The sequence below is a fragment of the Triturus cristatus genome, chromosome 1_2, assembly GCF_964204655.1.
Source record: "Triturus cristatus chromosome 1_2, aTriCri1.1, whole genome shotgun sequence".
Lineage (NCBI taxonomy): Eukaryota > Metazoa > Chordata > Amphibia > Caudata > Salamandridae > Triturus > Triturus cristatus.
The window spans coordinates 528589802-528613654 of NC_140580.1; the positions used below are offsets into that span (position 1 = coordinate 528589802).

General features: G+C 47.9%; 1 protein-coding gene across 2 annotated transcripts in view; it reads left to right on the forward strand.

The window, feature by feature from the left end:
* The window catches only part of HPSE2 (heparanase 2 (inactive)), a 1995135-nt gene that overhangs the window by 1683204 nt on the left and 288078 nt on the right, over positions 1-23853 (forward strand). For both annotated transcript variants that reach the window (XM_085615005.1, XM_085615004.1), the window contains one exon: positions 20157-20263. In XM_085615005.1, the coding sequence (XP_085471131.1) occupies positions 20157-20263 (107 nt within the window). The remainder of the gene's footprint in view (positions 1-20156; positions 20264-23853) is intronic.

A 23853-nucleotide genomic window follows, 5' to 3' on the forward strand; every position in this document is an offset into this window, starting at 1 on the left:
GAATGCCTGACACCGAAGAAAGTGTTATCATGCACTGCATTTATTCTGATGCATCAGGGCAAACTGAGCGCTGGAGTGTGAGGCAGTGTGCGCCCCCCCCCCTATTTGAAAAGGCTCCCTTGAGCTAACAAGCTAACGAGCTCTGGTTTATGCACCTGCGCCCAGCGAGAGGTACTGAGACCTGAGAAGACTTTGGGCAGCATCTCAAGCACCCCCAAAAAAAGTGTTGCTCTCTACTGAAGAAGGACAATTATCCAGAAACACGTGTCTATACACAGCACTGGCTGCACCAACAAGGGTGAAAAACGAATGCCTGACACCGAAGAAAGTGTTATCAAGCACTGCATTTATTATGATGCATCAGGGCAAACTGAGTGCTGGAGTGTGAGGCAGTGTGCGCCCACCCCACCTCCTATTTGAAAAGGCTCCCTTGAGCTAACGAGCTGACGAGCTCTGGTTGATGCACCTGCGCCCAGCGAGTGGTACTGAGACCTGAGAAGACTTAGGGCAGTATCTCCAGCACCCCCCAAAAAAGTGTTTCTCTCTACTGAAGAAGGACAATTATCCTGAAACACGTGTCTAGAGATATACAGCACTGGCTGCACCAACAAGGGTGAAAAACGAATGCCTGACACCGAAGAAAGTGTTATCATGCACTGCATTTATTATGATGCATCGGGGCAAACTGAGTGCTGGAGTGTGAGGCAGTGTGCGCCCACTCCCCCCCTCCTATCCTCCAGTGCTGTAGGAGAATTAAGACATGTCTGTATCTCACCCTCTATCCAGGCCAGAGTGACTGCGCCCAGAAAAGCAGCAATATTGAGTGCGCAATGGGAGGTTTTAGATATATTGGGGCATATTCACAAGGCACTATCGCCGAATTAACAGCACTTTATCGCAGCCAAAGTCGTGATAAATTTACCTTCCCCTTCACAAGCTGGTGCTAACAGCCCACAGCACCAGTTTACCAGCAATAGCAGCTGCAAAGCACATCGCCACAGAGGCCCCCCGCAACTATCGCTAATGAAATGCAGAGTGGGTCTTCCCGTGTCAAAAGCCACGACAATATCACACCTCAACATTCTCAATGACCAGCCAGATCTGCGAAGAAAACACAAAACAGGCGATAAGGCGCGTTAGCACCAGGAAATCTACACCTGCTCTGACCTGGTGTAAAGTCGGATGACAGCCTGCACCACAAAAGGGAGCACAGCCCGGGGCCACATTGGTAGGGAAACAGATGCCATGGAGCCACCCATCATGCGGCCCGGACACCCAAGAGGGCCACAACACCCACTGACACCACCCCAGGACCACAACCTACACCCAGAACACCCTCCCGACCACCACAGACCCAACGTCTGACAATGTCACCGTCCACCACAGGCTTAAAGGTACAACCATCCCATGCATCCCGGCCATCATCGCCTAACAGGCCTATGGCACCAACACAGCAGACAACCAACATCCCACCCCACACCAAGCTGCCGGCTTGGCTGCACCTGTTGGCCCCTGGCACCCCCCAACCAACACCCGCCAGAGTCGGAGGAGTCTCACAGCCAGCCACATCCAAGTCTCCCACACCTTTCCTGGACATCACCATCACCCTGGTACCCCAGTCTTCATATGTCCAACACAATGTGCAGGTCACGCTGGAGACCAAGCAAGGACCATACGCCATAGCAGGATGCACGCACGTGTTGGGAGCAACCCACAGCACACATGTCCTACCTATGGCCCCTGGTGACACAGCACACAATCACCGCAACAGAAAGCACACGTTCCACCCCAATGTGCAGGCAACAACAGAACACCGTGGAACCTCCAACAATGTCGCCTTCAAATACACAGCCAGTGTGCATGATTCCTTCAACCTCCGACCGTCCAGCGTACCCAGGTTGGCAACAAGGGAAAGGCACAGCCCATGGGCTCTTTGCTACTGGGAAAAGCCTTAACGACTGCCTTTACATCCTCCAGTGCTGCACCAACAAGGGTGAAAAACGAATGCCTGACACCGAAGAAAGTGTTATCATGCACTGCATTTATTATGATGCATCGGAGCAAACTGAGTGCTGGAGTGTGAGGCAGTGTGCGCCCACGCCCCCCTCCTATTTGAAAAGGCTCCCTTGAGCTAACGAGCTGACGAGCTCTGGTTGATGCACCTGCGCCCAGCGAGTGGTACTGAGACCTGAGAAGACTTTGAGCAGCATCTCCAGCAACCCCAAAAAAAGTGTTGCTCTCTACCGAAGAAGGACAATTATCCTGAAACACGTATCTAGAGATACACAGCTGTGTCTGCACCAACAAGGGTGAAAAACGAATGCCTGACACCGAAGAAAGTGTTATCATGCACTGCATTTATTCTGATGCATCAGGGCAAACTGAGCGCTGGAGTGTGAGGCAGTGTGCGCCCCCCCCCCTATTTGAAAAGGCTCCCTTGAGCTAACAAGCTAACGAGCTCTGGTTTATGCACCTGCGCCCAGCGAGAGGTACTGAGACCTGAGAAGACTTTGGGCAGCATCTCAAGCACCCCCAAAAAAAGTGTTGCTCTCTACTGAAGAAGGACAATTATCCAGAAACACGTGTCTATACACAGCACTGGCTGCACCAACAAGGGTGAAAAACGAATGCCTGACACCGAAGAAAGTGTTATCAAGCACTGCATTTATTATGATGCATCAGGGCAAACTGAGTGCTGGAGTGTGAGGCAGTGTGCGCCCACCCCACCTCCTATTTGAAAAGGCTCCCTTGAGCTAACGAGCTGACGAGCTCTGGTTGATGCACCTGCGCCCAGCGAGTGGTACTGAGACCTGAGAAGACTTAGGGCAGTATCTCCAGCACCCCCCAAAAAAGTGTTTCTCTCTACTGAAGAAGGACAATTATCCTGAAACACGTGTCTAGAGATATACAGCACTGGCTGCACCAACAAGGGTGAAAAACGAATGCCTGACACCGAAGAAAGTGTTATCATGCACTGCATTTATTATGATGCATCGGGGCAAACTGAGTGCTGGAGTGTGAGGCAGTGTGCGCCCACTCCCCCCCTCCTATCCTCCAGTGCTGTAGGAGAATTAAGACATGTCTGTATCTCACCCTCTATCCAGGCCAGAGTGACTGCGCCCAGAAAAGCAGCAATATTGAGTGCGCAATGGGAGGTTTTAGATATATTGGGGCATATTCACAAGGCACTATCGCCGAATTAACAGCACTTTATCGCAGCCAAAGTCGTGATAAATTTACCTTCCCCTTCACAAGCTGGTGCTAACAGCCCACAGCACCAGTTTACCAGCAATAGCAGCTGCAAAGCACATCGCCACAGAGGCCCCCCGCAACTATCGCTAATGAAATGCAGAGTGGGTCTTCCCGTGTCAAAAGCCACGACAATATCACACCTCAACATTCTCAACGACCAGCCAGATCTGCGAAGAAAACACAAAACAGGAGATAAGGCGCGTTAGTACCAGGAAATCTACACCTGCTCTGACCTGGTGTAAAGTCGGATGACAGCCTGCACCACAAAAGGGAGCACAGCCCGGGGCCACATTGGTAGGGAAACAGATGCCATGGAGCCACCCATCATGCGGCCCGGACACCCAAGAGGGCCACAACACCCACTGACACCACCCCAGGACCACAACCTACACCCAGAACACCCTCCCGACCACCACAGACCCAACGTCTGACAATGTCACCGTCCACCACAGGCTTAAAGGTACAACCATCCCATGCATCCCGGCCATCATCGCCTAACAGGCCTATGGCACCAACACAGCAGACAACCAACATCCCACCCCACACCAAGCTGCCGGCTTGGCTGCACCTGTTGGCCCCTGGCACCCCCCAACCAACACCCGCCAGAGTCGGAGGAGTCTCACAGCCAGCCACATCCAAGTCTCCCACACCTTTCCTGGACATCACCATCACCCTGGTACCCCAGTCTTCATATGTCCAACACAATGTGCAGGTCACGCTGGAGACCAAGCAAGGACCATACGCCATAGCAGGATGCACGCACGTGTTGGGAGCAACCCACAGCACACATGTCCTACCTATGGCCCCTGGTGACACAGCACACAATCACCGCAACAGAAAGCACACGTTCCACCCCAATGTGCAGGCAACAACAGAACACCGTGGAACCTCCAACAATGTCGCCTTCAAATACACAGCCAGTGTGCATGATTCCTTCAACCTCCGACCGTCCAGCGTACCCAGGTTGGCAACAAGGGAAAGGCACAGCCCATGGGCTCTTTGCTACTGGGAAAAGCCTTAACGACTGCCTTTACATCCTCCAGTGCTGCACCAACAAGGGTGAAAAACGAATGCCTGACACCGAAGAAAGTGTTATCATGCACTGCATTTATTATGATGCATCGGAGCAAACTGAGTGCTGGAGTGTGAGGCAGTGTGCGCCCACGCCCCCCTCCTATTTGAAAAGGCTCCCTTGAGCTAACGAGCTGACGAGCTCTGGTTGATGCACCTGCGCCCAGCGAGTGGTACTGAGACCTGAGAAGACTTTGAGCAGCATCTCCAGCAACCCCAAAAAAAGTGTTGCTCTCTACCGAAGAAGGACAATTATCCTGAAACACGTATCTAGAGATACACAGCTGTGGCTGCACCAACAAGGGTGAAAAACGAATGCCTGACACCGAAGAAAGTGTTATCATGCACTGCATTTATTCTGATGCATCAGGGCAAACTGAGCGCTGGAGTGTGAGGCAGTGTGCGCCCCCCCCCCCTATTTGAAAAGGCTCCCTTGAGCTAACAAGCTAACGAGCTCTGGTTTATGCACCTGCGCCCAGCGAGAGGTACTGAGACCTGAGAAGACTTTGGGCAGCATCTCAAGCACCCCCAAAAAAAGTGTTGCTCTCTACTGAAGAAGGACAATTATCCAGAAACACGTGTCTATACACAGCACTGGCTGCACCAACAAGGGTGAAAAACGAATGCCTGACACCGAAGAAAGTGTTATCAAGCACTGCATTTATTATGATGCATCAGGGCAAACTGAGTGCTGGAGTGTGAGGCAGTGTGCGCCCACCCCACCTCCTATTTGAAAAGGCTCCCTTGAGCTAACGAGCTGACGAGCTCTGGTTGATGCACCTGCGCCCAGCGAGTGGTACTGAGACCTGAGAAGACTTAGGGCAGTATCTCCAGCACCCCCCAAAAAAGTGTTTCTTTCTACTGAAGAAGGACAATTATCCTGAAACACGTGTCTAGAGATATACAGCACTGGCTGCACCAACAAGGGTGAAAAACGAATGCCTGACACCGAAGAAAGTGTTATCATGCACTGCATTTATTATGATGCATCGGGGCAAACTGAGTGCTGGAGTGTGAGGCAGTGTGCGCCCACTCCCCCCCTCCTATCCTCCAGTGCTGTAGGAGAATTAAGACATGTCTGTATCTCACCCTCTATCCAGGCCAGAGTGACTGCGCCCAGAAAAGCAGCAATATTGAGTGCGCAATGGGAGGTTTTAGATATATTGGGGCATATTCACAAGGCACTATCGCCGAATTAACAGCACTTTATCGCAGCCAAAGTCGTGATAAATGTACCTTCCCCTTCACAAGCTGGTGCTAACAGCCCACAGCACCAGTTTACCAGCAATAGCAGCTGCAAAGCACATCGCCACAGAGGCCCCCCGCAACTATCGCTAATGAAATGCAGAGTGGGTCTTCCCGTGTCAAAAGCCACGACAATATCACACCTCAACATTCTCAACGACCAGCCAGATCTGCGAAGAAAACACAAAACAGGCGATAAGGCGCGTTAGCACCAGGAAATCTACACCTGCTCTGACCTGGTGTAAAGTCGGATGACAGCCTGCACCACAAAAGGGAGCACAGCCCGGGGCCACATCGGTAGGGAAACAGATGCCATGGAGCCACCCATCATGCGGCCCGGACACCCAAGAGGGCCACAACACCCACTGACACCACCCCAGGACCACAACCTACACCCAGAACACCCTCCCGACCACCACAGACCCAACGTCTGACAATGTCACCGTCCACCACAGGCTTAAAGGTACAACCATCCCATGCATCCCGGCCATCATCGCCTAACAGGCCTATGGCACCAACACAGCAGACAACCAACATCCCACCCCACACCAAGCTGCCGGCTTGGCTGCACCTGTTGGCCCCTGGCACCCCCCAACCAACACCCGCCAGAGTCGGAGGAGTCTCACAGCCAGCCACATCCAAGTCTCCCACACCTTTCCTGGACATCACCATCACCCTGGTACCCCAGTCTTCATATGTCCAACACAATGTGCAGGTCACGCTGGAGACCAAGCAAGGACCATACCCCATAGCAGGATGCACGCACGTGTTGGGAGCAACCCACAGCACACATGTCCTACCTATGGCCCCTGGTGACACAGCACACAATCACCGCAACAGAAAGCACACGTTCCACCCCAATGTGCAGGCAACAACAGAACACCGTGGAACCTCCAACAATGTCGCCTTCAAATACACAGCCAGTGTGCATGATTCCTTCAACCTCCGACCGTCCAGCGTACCCAGGTTGGCAACAAGGGAAAGGCACAGCCCATGGGCTCTTTGCTACTGGGAAAAGCCTTAACGACTGCCTTTACATCCTCCAGTGCTGCACCAACAAGGGTGAAAAACGAATGCCTGACACCGAAGAAAGTGTTATCATGCACTGCATTTATTATGATGCATCGGAGCAAACTGAGTGCTGGAGTGTGAGGCAGTGTGCGCCCACGCCCCCCTCCTATTTGAAAAGGCTCCCTTGAGCTAACGAGCTGACGAGCTCTGGTTGATGCACCTGCGCCCAGCGAGTGGTACTGAGACCTGAGAAGACTTTGGGCAGCATCTCCAGCAACCCCAAAAAAAGTGTTGCTCTCTACCGAAGAAGGACAATTATCCTGAAACACGTATCTAGAGATACACAGCTGTGGCTGCACCAACAAGGGTGAAAAACGAATGCCTGACACCGAAGAAAGTGTTATCATGCACTGCATTTATTCTGATGCATCAGGGCAAACTGAGCGCTGGAGTGTGAGGCAGTGTGCGCCCCCCCCCCTATTTGAAAAGGCTCCCTTGAGCTAACAAGCTAACAAGCTCTGGTTTATGCACCTGCGCCCAGCGAGAGGTACTGAGACCTGAGAAGACTTTGGGCAGCATCTCAAGCACCCCCAAAAAAAGTGTTGCTCTCTACTGAAGAAGGACAATTATCCAGAAACACGTGTCTATACACAGCACTGGCTGCACCAACAAGGGTGAAAAACGAATGCCTGACACCGAAGAAAGTGTTATCAAGCACTGCATTTATTATGATGCATCAGGGCAAACTGAGTGCTGGAGTGTGAGGCAGTGTGCGCCCACCCCACCTCCTATTTGAAAAGGCTCCCTTGAGCTAACGAGCTGACGAGCTCTGGTTGATGCACCTGCGCCCAGCGAGTGGTACTGAGACCTGAGAAGACTTAGGGCAGTATCTCCAGCACCCCCCAAAAAAGTGTTTCTCTCTACTGAAGAAGGACAATTATCCTGAAACACGTGTCTAGAGATATACAGCACTGGCTGCACCAACAAGGGTGAAAAACGAATGCCTGACACCGAAGAAAGTGTTATCATGCACTGCATTTATTATGATGCATCGGGGCAAACTGAGTGCTGGAGTGTGAGGCAGTGTGCGCCCACTCCCCCCCTCCTATCCTCCAGTGCTGTTGGAGAATTAAGACATGTCTGTATCTCACCCTCTATCCAGGCCAGAGCGACTGTGCCCAGAAAAGCAGCAATATTGAGTGCGCAATGGGAGGTTTTAGAGATATAGGGGCATATTCACAAGGAGCTATCGCTGAATTAACGGCACTTTATTGCCGCCAAAGTCGTGATAAATGTACCTCCCCATTCACAAGCTGGTGCTAGCAGCCCACAGCACCAGTCTACCCGCGATAGCAGTCTCAAAGCACATCGCCACAGAGGCCCCCCGCAACTATCGCTAATGAGATGCAGAGTGGGCCTTCCCGTGCCAAAAGCCATGACAATATCACACCTCAACATTCTCAACGACCAGCCAGATCTGCGAAAAAAACACAAAACAGTCGATAAGGCGCGTTAGCACCAGGAAATCTACACCTGCTCTGACCTGGTGTAAAGTCGGACGACAGCCTGCACCACAAAAGGGAGCACAGCCCAGAGCCACATTGGAAGGGCAACAGATGCCATGGAGCCACCCATCATGCGGCCCAGGCACCCAAGAGGGCCACAACACCCACCGACACCACCCCAGGACCACAACCCACACCCGGAACCCATCCGGACCACCACAGACACAGCGCAGACAAAGACAGCAGACCCCCAGAAAGCATACCAACTACACTTCTCGTAGCCAATACAACATAATGTCTACGTGTGTCCCTGTGGTCTCGTTGTATGCATGAGGGCCCTAGGCCCTAGGGCACTACATTGTGTTGTGTACAGCAGATGCAGACATGTCACCGCAGGCAGCATGTTGGAGCTAGGACATGTAGCTTTTTCGTCACCCACTCAATTCATAAGGGGCGTGGCCAGGGCCGTCGTACGCCATGCCAATGTGGGTGTGTGACTGCTATTTGTGCGCCCCTGGCATGGTTCTGTACTGTGAATGTGCATCTGCATGTGTCTCTATGGCAGTGTGGGTCTCCTTTGTGGGGTGTGGGTGGTCCCTGAGGGTGATAGACACCAACGTGTGTGTTCTAGTTCGCCTTCCATGGGTTCGGCACCCACCCCACCTGTTGGGCCACCTCTTTTTGGCGTGCTGACACATTGCATTGGGGTGCCATGTGTGGGTGGGTGAAGTGTCATGCGCCAGCCGTGCATGCGGGTGCTTCCTGCTGTGTAGTTTGTTGCAGGGGCTATGTTCTCCTCTGAGTAGCTTGTCTACCCTGGTCCTGGTGGTGGGTTGCGTGGGATATCCATGGGCAGTTGTAGGGCATCGGTGTCGACGGTGTGGTGGTCCTCTCCGGCATCACAGATGTGTTGTCTTCTGTGCTCTGCTGGAGGTGTTGTGTGCCCCTCTGCAATGTGAAGGGGAGATGCATGTTGACATTGTGTTGACATGTATGTTGGCGCATTGTTCTGGTTTACATGCAGTCTGTATGGCAATGTACATTGTGACTGTTTGTGAGGTGCTGGATTCTTCTGCGGGACAGTGTAGATTTGGACTACATGACGGATGTGAGGTTGTATGCGCACATTTCCATTTCACAGTTTCCTGCTCTGTCAGAAGTTGTAGGCATGTTTCTGTGCATGTGTGGAGTCAGTTGTGTCCTCTGTTCTGCAGTGTTGGCTTTGCGCATTGTACCATGTTGTCATCGATGTGGGTGTGCTGTTCTTGCTATGTGTGTGTGCTGCAGTGTGCCAAGGGGATGAGGGACATGATCCTGGATAATTGTGGGTGTGCCATGTGCTACGCCTCGTTGTGCATGTGTCATTGTGTCCATTTCCCCCGTCCACCCAGTCCCTGTCCGTTACTTTCCCTGTTGATGTTGTCAGGTCCTCTCAAGCTGTGTCCGTACTCCCTACCCCTTGCACCGTCTTCACACTGATGACTGTGGCCTGGGTTTCCTCCAGCTCCTCCTGTGGCGCTGGACTGGCACCTTCTGTCGCGGTTGCTTCCTTCCTGTTGGCAGCGGGTTTGTACCTGGTTTAGGTCGTCACATCATGCCGGCGCCTCTTGGCCTCCTCCGTTGGCCTCCTGGACACTCCGGCTGTTTTCACGGTAGTCTGCTTGTGGGTCAGTTGCTGGTAGTGTTCTGTCACTTCCGTGACGCTGGTTTTGTTTTCCTGCGGTCTGGACCCCGTCTTCCTCTCCCTTTTCTCCTTGGCCTTCCCCGAGCCCGTTGTTCCTGGCTGGTGGTCTGTGGGGGTTGTGGGGTTCGCGTTGCCCTTTGCGCTGGGTCAGGGTGCATCCATGTTGCTCCATGCTTAGGCTTGTTTCTGGTGTGTTGTTTCTGTGGTATTTTATGGTGCATTTTCCCCCAAGACGCATGGGATTTTAAGGCCTGTGGCTGGTTTTCGCTATTATTTGTACCGCAATTGGCCTCATCACATGATTTTTCACGTTCGCGTATCGCATTTTTGTGGCGCGACGTTGATTTTCATGCTGACATTTGACATGTTATCTGGTGTCTATCGCATGGTACCGCCTTGTTGTGAATTCCACATTGACACAGGGTTATTTTCCCGCGATGGGCTGCGATATTGAAAGTTGTGTTAAGCTACTCTTGCGGTAGTTATCACACGTTCTTGTGAATATACCCCATAGAGTTCAGTGTAGAATTGAGCAAAGGCAAAAGACACACAATTGTTTGACGGAATGCAGAACAAATCAAAACATTCACCCCAGTCAAGAGATCTGGGTTAAATCCATCATTCTTTTGCTCACCATGCCACCCCAGTTTAGATCAGGCCATATGCAAATCAGTCTTAACCCTGTGCCTCATGGGAACAGTCCAGCCCGAACTGCCAAGCCAGGTCCTCCCTGGACCAGAAACAAGCATCCTAGGACCGGTTTTGGGGTTTCACCCCTCTTCAGCCAGGATAGCTTGATTCCAGTGGCACAGTGAGCCCAGGACCCACGTCTGGGCATACCTGTCGCACTCAGAGCGAGAAAGCAAAAGACACACAATTGATGGACGGAATGCAGAACAAATCAAAACATTTACCCCCAGTCAAGAGATCTGGGTTAAATCCATCATTCTTTTGCTCACCATGCCACCCCAGTTTAGACCTGGCCATATGCAAATCAGTCTTAACCCTGTGCCTCATGGGAACAGTCCAGCCCGAACTGCCAAGCCAGGTCCTCCCTGGACCGGAAACAAGTATCCCAGGACTGGTATCGGGGTTTCACCCCTCTTCAGCCAGGATAGCTTGATTCCAGTGGCACGGTGAACCCAGGACTCACGTCTGGGCATACCTGGCGCACTTAGGGCGAGAAAGCAAAAGACACACAATTGATGGACAGAATGCAGAACAAATCAAAACATTCCCCCCCTGTCAAGAGATCTGGGTTAAATCCATCATTCTTTTGCTCACCATGCCACCCCAGTTTAGACCTGGCCATATGCAAATCAGTCTTAACCGTGTGCCTCATGGGCAAAGGCAACCATTACATCGACCGGGAAATGTGAGACCATCGTTCACGCATATGGAAGTTATTTGGGGGGTATCAATCATTGACCTGAGTACCCAGACTAGAACCTGGTCTTTCTCCCTCATCGAAGCTGTGGACTTGGGCGTGCCTCTCGTGGTACAGTACTTCCTGATCGTCCTCCTCCCAGACCTAGCCAGTGAGGCACTGGATCTGATTTGAGGGTATTCGATTTTCAGACATTTGATCTCTTGCTCAAGGTGGTCCCGTGAAACCTGGAGGGATTTTAAGACGCCTGCCTCTTTGAGATATAGACCCGGCGGATGTTGGCTGTAAATGCGCCCCATAGTGTCGCAGCGCTGGGTACGAAGTGCTTATTCAGGCGAAAATATTAATGTATAGCAGCTTCCACCGCAAATATCAGCTTTAAATGTATGTTGGAAATTCAGCAATGTTTCTTCAAATATCAGCTAATGCATTCTGAAACTACACACATTTTCTTCTTGCATACAAAATGTGTGCAAGAAGAAAAAGGTTCTAATGTTGTGGGCTAGACTGCATATACGAGAGCTGCTTACAGGTAGCTGAAGAGCCAACATTATTTCACAAGCTACTCATTGGAGAAGCCTGCATAGACACAAAGGCAAAGGATTCCCTCATATGCATTTGGACGCAACCCCATGTAAATGAGGGCACGCCCCTTGGTATCATGACTGCAAGACTCCTGTTATACTGTAATCCTCCTTGGCCTCTAAAAGCATATGCGCACGCCCATTGCACTCCCTAGGTACTTTGTATACTACTAGAAGTTCTATATGAATACCGCACCCCTGCCAATCTCGTAGACTTTCTACTCATTTGTTCATTTATACTTTGATTGGAAGAAATGTAACACTTAAGTAAACTGAGCAAAATCACCAATTATGTATTTGTCAGATTGTCATAATTTAAGAGTGTTACAACTTTTATGGAAAACTAGCATTGCAGGTCGATCACTTTTATTTATCTATAGTGTTTTTTGCTATGTTTTTAACTTGCAGTCTGCTGCATTAAGTTGCATTATAAACGTCCTTAACACTTACAAGCATCTTGTACATTTTCGTTCTATGGCTTGCACACTTCTTTTCTTTCAGATTAGAATTTCAAACAAATCTGTGTATTGATGGAAATTTGTATCCAGGTCTTTCTCTATTTATTATTGAAAAATGTTCCCATGGAACATTGCGTATTTATGACAAAGTATTGCTGACGAAAGAAAAACATAACAAAAGAGTAATTCATTTAGTTCTTTATGCTTTAAAATTTGGCGAAAAAACTATCGGTGGGAAAGAAAAATGCTGAAGAAGTGGACTGCTGGAGGAAGAAGGGGTCGTTAGACAAGTTTGTGTTAAACAAACTGAAAATAAAAAAGTGTGACATAAATGGCTAAAAAGCATACAGTATTTTTAAAAATGGATGCAAGGATAGAGTGCAAGGTGATGCAGAACAGGTAGGGCACTCTCCACATAAAGGCAAAATTAAGGTTAAGATGTTAAGTACCGACCCCATACCACTTTCAAAAATGAAAACAGATCTTTTCTCCTTTAAACATTTATCACACCGACAACATTCTAATTATGTATCTGAAAATGCTGGTATATCTTTGTGAAATCAAATGATGATGCAGCAGCCATGCTGGACAAGAATATTGCAGGTGCCCGGCAGGTGGCGGTATACCCAGTGGCACACTGAATCCAGCAACAGTCTGGGTGCCCCTGCCCCGGCCATACACAGTCACTTGTGAACCTAAACTTCTTGCCTATATCTTCCTAAAAACACAGGAGCCCGTGAATGATTTTGTATGTGCCGCCTTACCTGGTGCACTGTGCTGATGAGACACAAAATAGTCAAAATAAGTGTGAAATTCATGCATGTGGATTCTATTTTTGTGTATTCTAAACACAGTCATCTCATTAAGAGTGTTTTCAAAGGAGTGCCATTAATGCAGTTGCTACCAGAGCAGTAAAGGGGTCAGAAAGACACTTCAGGGGTTAGCAGCATAGTTAACAATGTGTTTCTGAATTTAAAGTGACCGGTCCCAGGCTAGGGAAACTCTCCTCTCCTGGGATCATCTCCACCGATGGAGCAATTACGGCCTGGTGGCAGAGTCCTCCTGCACTTTTCCTAACAACCCCCAAAAGCTTTCAGGACACTGAAGGAGGAGCCCCTTCATGGTGATGGAACTCGGGCACACCCTACTCCACTGGGGCACACTATGCTGGGCTCTATGCTGGGCTCCTGCATGATTCCCCTGAGTATCAGTGTCACCGACCGCACATACGGAAGTAGGTGGCACTTTCAAGGGACTTGGGCTCAACTATCCAGGCTACTCTTCCTCAGCTAACGACCACATTTATTTTGCTGATTCTAATCAAATGAGAAAGCTCTCTTTGCAACATATTCCAAACACTCAAGACCTCTGGCCAACCTCCTGCAACCTCATCCATCATTAGAGATGTCTCTGATAAGCTAGATACCACCCTGGCAGCTATGGAGAGCTCTAAACGTTGCTGGAGCAAAACATTGACACTGTGGCTCTAGACCTGGAGCTGTTCCAAGACAATCATAGGAAGCTATCCGACAGAGTCTCTCATGCAGCAACACACATTGCGGAGATCAAGGTGGAATCAACGGACATGAGACATCATCTCATAAACTTGCAGGACCGAGTACGCTTCCTAGAGGGGCAAGCAGAGGATCTGGAGGAACGCTCTTGTAGAGATATTATCAAAGTTATGGGCCTGGGGGAAGGTGCAGAGGGCATTGACGCTGTAGTATACCAGGAGAAATGGATCAAAAGCTTCAAGCTAGCAGACAGACTCTACTCTTTTTTCTCCATTGAGAGGTCACATAGAGACAGGGCAAGAAAGACCACCCAGGATCAGCACCGAGTCCATTGTTGGCCAGACTGCTACACTATCCTCACTGCAAATTGACAACACACACATCATGCTCTTCCCGAACTACACCATCACAGTGAAGCGCCAATAAGCATATTTTGCTGCCATCAAACTCTAGATACTGAAGCTGGACCTAACCTACTCCCTCCTGTTCCTGCTTGGCCACAAGTAGTTGTTCTTTGTAGCAAATCACATTTCTTTGATGATCCTATGAACTCCTGAGACTGGGTGGAACAGATCCGGTGATTGAGCTTCCCCGCTCCCTGGACACACAGCCCTGCCGACACGTTGGCGCAGGCGACCCATGCAATGCACTGGACAGCACTTCACCCGAGGCGTGTGCCTGGCCGCGGTCCTGGGAGAGGAGGACAGGTGGTCGTTGCTTGAGGCAATGTCAGCCATTTGAGGCCTGGGAAAAGTGACAATTCCAGTGACACTGAATCTTCCATTCCTCACACTCCCCTGCTAGGCTTGTCGAGTCTTCCTGATGTAACCCTGCAGATGACCTAGTGTGATCCACCTGTGAAGTTCAGGCACCCGCCAGTGTCGGGAGGTGATGTGGGAGAGGGATAGAAAAGTTCACCCCCTTTTTTTCCTTTTACACTTATCCTCCTGACCCCTACACTCATTTGAGGCCACCTGACCTTTCTGTGTCCCCCCATCCCTCACTCATTGCCGGGCCGCAGTGCTGCGCCCTACTCTGGTACCTAGCCATGTGGTTCACCCGCTGCCCCCCAAATATTCGTCCATAGGTGCCCAGCTTTCCATACACATGGACACCTGTGCCTGAGCAATCCAGTTGCCTCTCTCATGAGTTATTCACTATTTCGCACTATATTATTCACTAGCTTGCAGTTTGGATGGAGGGACATTTGCCCGCTGCCCATCCTATTAATTCCATCCCCTCCCTGTCTTCGTCCCTCACAGGCTATGGCTGTCCTTCCACTCATAGTCCTTCAGTGTAGGGCACCATTCTTCCTCAAATGGGTAGATTCTCTGCCCTTCTGTTTTGGTCCCCTCTTCACTTCCTCCACCGTGTAAAGACTGCTTAGCGACTACAACTTACTGGTCTGGAATGTTAGTTACATTAAAACAACCAGTAAGCGATATAATCTTTTCTCCTACTTGAAGCACAGGGAAATGCACGTTGTCTTCTTGCAGGAATCCCACATCACTGAGTCTGAAATAGGCATATAGGAGATAGGAAGGCAAATAGGTGCTTGCCTTAACTAGCTTCACAGAGGAGATTACGGAAGCAATTCGATCCCTTGCCGCTAATAAGACCTGAGGCCTGGAAGGTCTACTGATCAAATTCTAACAGACCTTCCCATATCTCCTCTCCCCCTACTTGGAGCAGTTATTTAATACTGTCCAAGGAGACGGCCATCTCCCACTATCTCTCCAGTAAGTCACACTTATATCCATCCCCAACCAAGCAGAAACACCCCTGACATCTCCTCATACCTCCCCTTAACCTCTCCTCCCACTCAGCCTCGGCTCCCATTCTGCACGCCCTTTTTTGGCTACCTATCAGAAAGAGTATTATTTTTAAGCTGTGCTATCTTTCCTATTATCTGCTGCTAGACTCAGTCAATTCTAATGTTTGTGACTGCTTGGATCTACAAATCAGGATTTATTAAAACACTGTCAAATCCGCACCTCCAAATGGTAGATCTTTTTCACACCTTGCTCTATCACACTGGAACATGCTTCCCATGCAAATCAGGATGTGCCATGATTTCTTTGAATTTAAAAAACTTCTAAAACATGGAGTTTTAACTGGTTTAGTAACACTTGCCTCTTCCCGTTGCCGAGTGCCAAGAAACACCTTAGGGTGTGAGTTGTGCGCTATACTAAATTATTTTAACATAACATATTATAAGATCACATACCTCCTACCTACAATGCTCAATACAGAATATAAAATTCTTAGCTAAATACTGTCAGACCACCTATTTCCTCTAATCCTGAAATTAGTGCGATCGATCATTGCGGGTTTGTACAGGCTGGAGTATGTGTTGGAAACTTTGCAGGTTTTTTAAGATCCTAGATGCTAGTCCAGAGAAGTGGCACCATTCAGCCTGCCTTGAGCTGGACCTCGGAAAAGCCTTTGACTTCCTGAACTAGATCTACCGTTTTCATCTACTTAAACCACAACACGGATTAGGTGACCACAAGCTTCAAATGATTTGACTGCTTTACAATGAGCCAATAGCCCGAGTTGGTACCGAGAGGTTCATCTCAGCCGCTGTGCAGTTATATGGGTACTAAAGTGTGTTGCCCATTGTCCCCTCTTTTTTGCACTTGCCGTGGAACCGGTTGCTATCTGCTTGCACATGGGAGAAATGACGAGGGGGATACCCCTGGAGGACAGAATCCATGTAGTGTCCCTGTAGGAAGATGATATACTGCTCTATTTTCAAGATACTAGAGCAAACCTCCGTAACATTGCCACTACCCTTGCAGGCATCATTGAGGTCTTTGGACTCAGGGTCAATTGGCAAAAATCCTGCTTCTTTCCACTACACCCGGAGGTTGACAATCCAGGCGTAAATATATGCTGTGAGAGTCACTAACGTTCAGGTACCTGGGGATTCAGATCTACCATAATGAGGAGACTCTTCTGGATGGCAATCTTGGCAGGGCAATGGAAAGGATACACAGTAAAATTTCCTTCTAGTGAACCTTGCCACACTGTGTAACTGGTAGAACAGCGCTCTCGAAAATGATTATTCTCTCATACCCGTTGTACTACTTTGCCTCTTGTCTCTTTGCACTAGATGCATCCTTCTTCAGACTGCTGAATGCATTGCTCAGGAACCTCATTTGGGTTGGGACCCTCACAGAGTAGCACCAGCCAAATTTCATCTGTATGCGGCACAAGGGGCCCTCAGCACTCCTGATTAGGAGCACTGCTGCTTAGTGTCCCAGCTGTAGTGGGTAAGTCATTGGGTAGGTCAATGCCATCTGCATGGCACAGCCTTGCTCTCTCTTCTTGGTGACTGACACGATTGTTGCATTTATTCTAACCTGCCCAGAGTAAGGTGCCCACTGGCCCTTGCCTCCTTCGTGTCACGTTTTACGCTACCAAAGAGGGATACACATCACTAACTCGGTGCCGACTTACACCCAAGCCAGGCCCCATCTAGTCTACCTGGAGTTCTGGATTACCAAATAGGCAAAGTAGGCACCAGCCTATGGGCCCCACTCCTTTTAGGGGCCCCGCGACAACGTATCAAAATAATATTGATTTGATCAAGCTTTCTTTAATTTTTTCGAAAAGATAGGAAAAAAATGTATCAACTCAAAGAAACGAAAACTTTGCATTAAAGACTCTATAGAGAAAATACTGTATTACTGTAATGTACCCATTGACAAAAGTACAAAAACCTGAGACACTGCATCAGATTCACATAACAGTTTGTCTCCGAAAAACTCATCTTCTGGCAGCTGTCAGTTTGTAAAAAAAATCCAGTGAAAACTACATACGTGTAATGTACAGTAGTGATGGTCACCTCCATCTAGTGGCCGATGTGCACACTACTATGAGGGCCGACTACGATGTCGGGTGGAAAGCCTCCTCCCGACAATCGGAATCTCCTCGATCATGTTGGAACCCTTCCAACCGACTCGGTCGTTTTACAATCCACCCGACCGATTACGATGTTCGCGGTCAGAATGTAAACTGTGGTCATTCTGAATCGGTTCCGACTGGCTCTCAAAGAATTTGTGTTGGTCAGAACCGGATAGTACACCTCTAGCGACAGCGTTTCTGATCTCACGATTACGATGTTGATTTCCAACAGTCTTTCTGAGTTGGCCTGTCCAACATGGGCAGGCTGTCGGAAAGTGACTTTGGGGGCTCCTAGCAGGGACCCCTTCCTGCTGAGGCCTCTGGTTGAGGGCTGAGGGGGTACCTAAGGGACCCCCCAGTAAAACCCTGTACTGTGTGGCAGGCACCGTGGGGTGTCCGCAACAGGGTGAAGGGTTTGTACACACACACCCCAACTCCCCATAGGAGCCTGTGTTGTCAGTCGGAACACAGGCTCCCACAGGAAACAATGGGAATCCGATTGAACAGTGTTCTGTCACATTGTAATCGGTTGGGCAGAACCGCCGACTGCGAGCCGGTCGGTCCCGTTTCCGAGGTGGTGTCAGGTGTAAAGTTTCCGCACGACATTGTAATCGGCTGCTAAGTTCAATGTTATACCATTAGAGCGCTCTTTGAAAGATAATTTGTGAGGGGGCACTCGAAATTTCGACTGCCTACCAGTGCACTTGGGGTGTGTAATTGATGTCAACGTTAAAGAAATGGGAAGCAGTGGGTATAACAACTCTGGGCAACCTATTCTACGACAGCAGCTTAATGCCCTTTGTTGATCTTGTCAACCACTCTAATATTCAGGGGGGGTGGGATTTTCTGATTCACAATGTCCTCTCCCGCTCACTGCACACCACCGGAAACATCACAGATACAGAACCTCCACTTCATGCTCTCTTACCACAGCTACATACCTTGGGGAAAGGCCACTGACTCATCAGTTAGCTGTCGAGAGCCCTCTGGGATCACAGCTAAACGCCACTGACAGTGATTTGAGAGAAATGGGAGATGGAGCTGGGACGACCGTTCACAAATGGGGGATGGAACAGGGTTCCAGCCTATCCAGCCACAGCCTCATGCAACTCTAGTTTTAAACTAATACAAATATTTCTACTACATAGAGCTTACCTCACTTCTGTTAAGATAAACCGGTATTTCCCAGGGTCGAACACAGCCTGTACCTGACACTATAGACACAGATGTACACCACATGCTGTGGGCATACAGCATGCTGTCACAGTACCGAACCGAAGTCACCTTTCAGCTTACACAGATGGGTTTTCACCTCTCCACACCTGGGGGCTTGTGTCTTAGGCTACTTTCCACACACTGAGAATCAAAAAGTGGAGACACTCCTTTTAGACCTAGTACTGATCTTGACAAAGTGCGTTATAATGAACTGCTGGCTGGCCGGCCGAGACTCTCGCTCCGGGACAGGGTGGGGGCTGAGAACATGGCACTGCACTAGAGGAAGCCTGGGCTCTTTGGAAATATCCCATCACCATGGAATTGCACGCCTTGTTTTTCAGATTTCGAAAATGGAAGACAACAATTCTACTCGTTCTTCACTGCACCACTAGTGCAGCTAAACAGCATGCTGAAACCACCTGCTCATGGTGGTGTGTAAAAAAAAACCTTACCTCTGACTCCTGACTAGTCGGACGAAGCCCACTGGCAATCAATCCCTCATTGGGCACATCAGGCACTCGTAGCTAGCCTGGCTGATGAAGGGTAATATACCAAAACCGGTCCCAGGATGCTTGTTTCCGGTCCATGGAGAACCTGGCTTGGCAGTCCGGACTGGACTGTTCCCATGGGAATAGGGTAAAGACTAATTTGCATATGGCTGTGTCCACACTGGGGTGGCACAGTGAGCAAAAGAATGATGGATTAAACCCAGATCTGTGGGGGTGAGTGGTTCAATATTTTCAGCACTCCGTCCATCATCTTGTTGTGTTTACTCATAGCTGGCACAGCCACAACTTCTGCGATGTGGATTGCTCACACCGTCTTCACTATGTAAAAACTCCTCAACTCACCCTTCAGGTCCAGCCACACTGAACCTGAGACGACAGCTGCATATCTCCTGGAATCCATGCATAGCCTTCCTAGCCTGTCTCCCCCACCCTCTTTTGCTTTCTTTCCCCGCACCCATGTTACCTTCCCTGGTTGTCTACAAGCGGTAAATGCCACTATTCCTGCAACACCATCTTTGTAGCATCAGGTTGTATGGTACCTGCTTGTATTGTCGAACGTTGAATGAAAAGAGAAAAAAAAAAGTATTAAAGAAAAGTACATACTGAAGAATGCATATATGTTATATCTCGTGTAATCTACAGGCTGCTAAACGAATGTTATATATTTCGTACCAACAGTCCTAAAGTCCTGTTTAATTAGTTATCCGATATTAAAGAAAACTAAATGTCACTCCTAACCCAAATGTGTCACACGGTCACTGTCCAAAGTGCATTGAAAAACATTAATGAAAGTCCTTTTCTTCTGTAAACAGGTGGTGAACACATACACACCTGGGAAGAAGATGTGGCTTGGGGGAGTTGGGACGGCCTGGGCTAGAGGCACCAACCATCTTTCCAATACATATGCTGCAGGATTCTTGTGAGTTATAGAGCCATAACTATTACAAAGTTATAAGGTTACATTCTTTGAATTCTGTATGAGAAGTTAGGCACCTATTGCAGTGTACACGCTTCAGCATATGCCGCAAAATGAAAGCACTAAGCCTACTATACACTTAATTTTAAGCACAACATTTCAAATTCTTAATACAGAGCCGTACAAATTATACACATCACAGTAAACGTCTTCCCTTTCCGTGTGACAGTTGCATAATTCCATTTAAATGTTACAATATGACAATTGAATGGGTTTCATTTCTGTCTTTAGAAGTTTGCTATACTCCTGTTCTAGTGTGCCATTTTCAAGCTCATGATAGTTCTACTCAATCGCAGCACACGTTCCAAGCAGTACATTTCTGTGGTGGTTTCTTTCTATATTGAATGTTTATCACATTGTTTTGCAAGTTTCCTCTTAAACTGCTCCAGAGGAGATGCTGAAGATTGAAAAGTCTTTTCCTTAATGCTATCTCACTAATTCCACTGATTAAGGATTTAAAGAAATCCTGATTCGTCCGCAAAAATAAGTGGGTCCGATTCACAATGATTTTGCTATGATTTATTTTTGTCTTATCTTTACTTAATTTTTAAAGTCCAGGTGTTAGCCATGAGTACTACTTTCTTACTCCTGGTATTTTGGAGTAAGCCAGGGGCAAGTGTAAGACTGCGAAAAATCTTTGAGAATCAGGCCTGATTATTTTTGGAGTCTGAGTAAGGAGACAGTGCACATAATATGCGCTTCTGGTCTTGACATAAAATCAAGGTTCCAAGTTGTGCGGAATATTGCACTCCTGCTGCCTTTTTCTTGCACACTTATCACCTGGAAAAACCTGGTGAAATTGTCGCCTGCAAAACTTACTGAAAGGCGGGAATTACCTGTGGGAATCAGTAGATAGATACGGATTACTGTGACTATTTCCCAGATGACAACTCTGAATGATTCTGTAATTCCATATTCCAGAATCAGCTTTTCTCTTTGTATCTGTAATTATGAGTTAGGAATTAGTGATGTGCGAAAATGGCATAACTGTAATAAAGGCCTTAGACGAAGCAATGTGCTGTGATAAATTCATTAAGGCCCTCATTCCAAGTACAGGTACAATGAAGACTGGCAACTCCTGGACGCACAATTAAAGGGCCGAGGGCCGATGTGAGATGGCCACCAAAAAATGTACAACACATGCTAGTATAAATGATTTTTCATTAATTCTTGTAGGTTCCACATTTCAGCTGTTGTCATTCGCGCACATTTTGCAAGGTATTTTTCCGGTGAACTTTGTTTGAGGAAAAGGGAAAACTAGAGTGTTGTGTCCCCACAAAGTTTGGTGCTTACTATCCCAGGTCCAACACAAACACTTGTTTATAGACAAATTGAGATAACTACAAATCACATTATAGAGGCGTTAAGCTCGCATTCTGAGTTTTACAGGGATTTCCATTAGTATTACTGCACTCAGAACTACTGATAATTTTAGGGTGCCAATTAGTGCACTGTTCTAAATTGACCTCTATGGAATGGAGATTACCTCTAAAATCAGTGTGTCTGCCCTGATTTCTATAGGTAATTCCCAATTTCCAAGCTATATTCATGGTGAAAATATTCTGTGCCAGATTATAGAAGGCAAACATGTTCTCAGAAACCCTAAGGGTTTTGCAATGTAGAATTGCCTCACATTGATTGATCAGGCAAGTCTTTTTCCTAGTAAAAGAGGCATCCTGAGAAACTCAGAATGAGGGCCTAAAGATTTTTTCTACTGCTGGAGGAACTTATAAGACATTAAAAACACTTTAGGACTGATTTTGAGTTTGATGGATAGGTTAATTTGTCACAATGTAACAGAAATCCTGTCCTCCTTATTACAAGTGCTATACGATATAATGCACTTGTAATAAGGTGCATGTGATATCTGTCATGTTTGTGACAGAGTAACTTGTCCTTAAAACTCTAAATCAAGACCTTAGTTAGTCATTCAATTACACGAGTCACTGCTCTAAACATGAAGAGGCAAGGTTGATAGCCTCTAGGTTTATTTTCAGCACTTCCTTTCTCATTTTTCTAAAAACCACACCAGAGTCTCTTAACTAAGATGACATTTGCCTAATCTCAACTGCAGGCTCACTGGCCTTCCTGTACTCACTATTCTATGAAGATGAGGTGTTCTAACCGCTGTCAGTGCTACATCAGATTTTTCCTTTGGCTGGGGACACAGAAAGACTAGGACAGATCTCAGAATCTCTATTTGACATTTCTACTTCGAAAGAAGAGCTGTGGTAGGAGTTTCCACCTGGTCCTGTCCTTCTTGCAGACAAGTGGCTAAGGGCCCACTGTTAACACCTCTTTTGCCTTGCTGCTACCACCACTGTCTTCCAAGGAGAAGGTTGTTTACAAACCAGCCAAGGATCCATATTCAGTCACTATAGCGGAGCTGAGAGGCAAACCAATCCCAAACCAGTTTACTCTCGAGATGCGCAAAGTATATGTTCCTAAATTACTTTTTCACTATAGTAATTAAAAGTCCTCTTTCACCAGCCTTATCATATTTATGAAACTAGGTGTAAAATAACTTTCAATGACATTTGTAGCATTTCCTCACTCCCAGATATGAGGAAGATATTTTATTCATAAATACGGCTGCTCTCTGAAAGTACAGCTTTACCTTCACAGTCAGTATAGCTTTTTGTAATTTTTAATTCTGACGGGATGCTTTGTCAATGCGCAGTGTTCCACATTTTCATACAGAAAGCACCCAGCCCAGAAGGCATACATGGCACAATACAGGGGTGACTTAGCTAATTACTAAACAGTAAGTTCTTCACTAGGGCAAGGCATTTTGATAGCATGTGACTTTGTTCTTTATAGTGGTGAGAGCACACAGAACACCAACACCTGCAACCCATCTGGTTGCAGGCTATGCCTGATAATCGCTAGATAAAGGGTTTATGGCACCATTTTACAAAGAGACCAGCAAGCAAGAAAGCACCACAGTGCACATATTTGAAAACTGCACCCTAACAGTCTGAAAAGCATGCAGTGCAACGCCTTCCTGGAAGTGAAAAGGAGACTACAGACCTAAGGAGGAAGTATATGCTTTTCTTCAGTGAAAGTGAAATTAATAGCTGTAGACAGGTTCATTTTGTCACCTACACAAACGCAACATACCACTGGGTGAATTAGAAAGCTCTACACAAAATGAGCTACAGGGTAGCCAAAACAGGGATCAGTGGAAGGAACTAAGATTGAGGAGCCGTTAAATTAAACCCAGGAATCCTTCTGTGGGTTAGGTGGTGCAGAAAAAAAGCAGTGCTTAAAAGCAAGAGGAAAACAAGACAAAAACAACAAAAGAACAATGAAAGTGAGGCAAAGGGCTGCCCTGTTAACACTGACTCTAGATCGGAACTCTCAGACAATAGCATATAAGGAAAGCCTGTGGTTATGTTCATAGCCTGTGCTTTTGGTACTGACAGAACATAATGGTTAGAGGTCATATGGGTCCGTGCACCCATTGAATATGGGCTGCGGACCCCCAGATATCCACATACCACATGTTAAGAACCATTGGTGAAAGACATTCA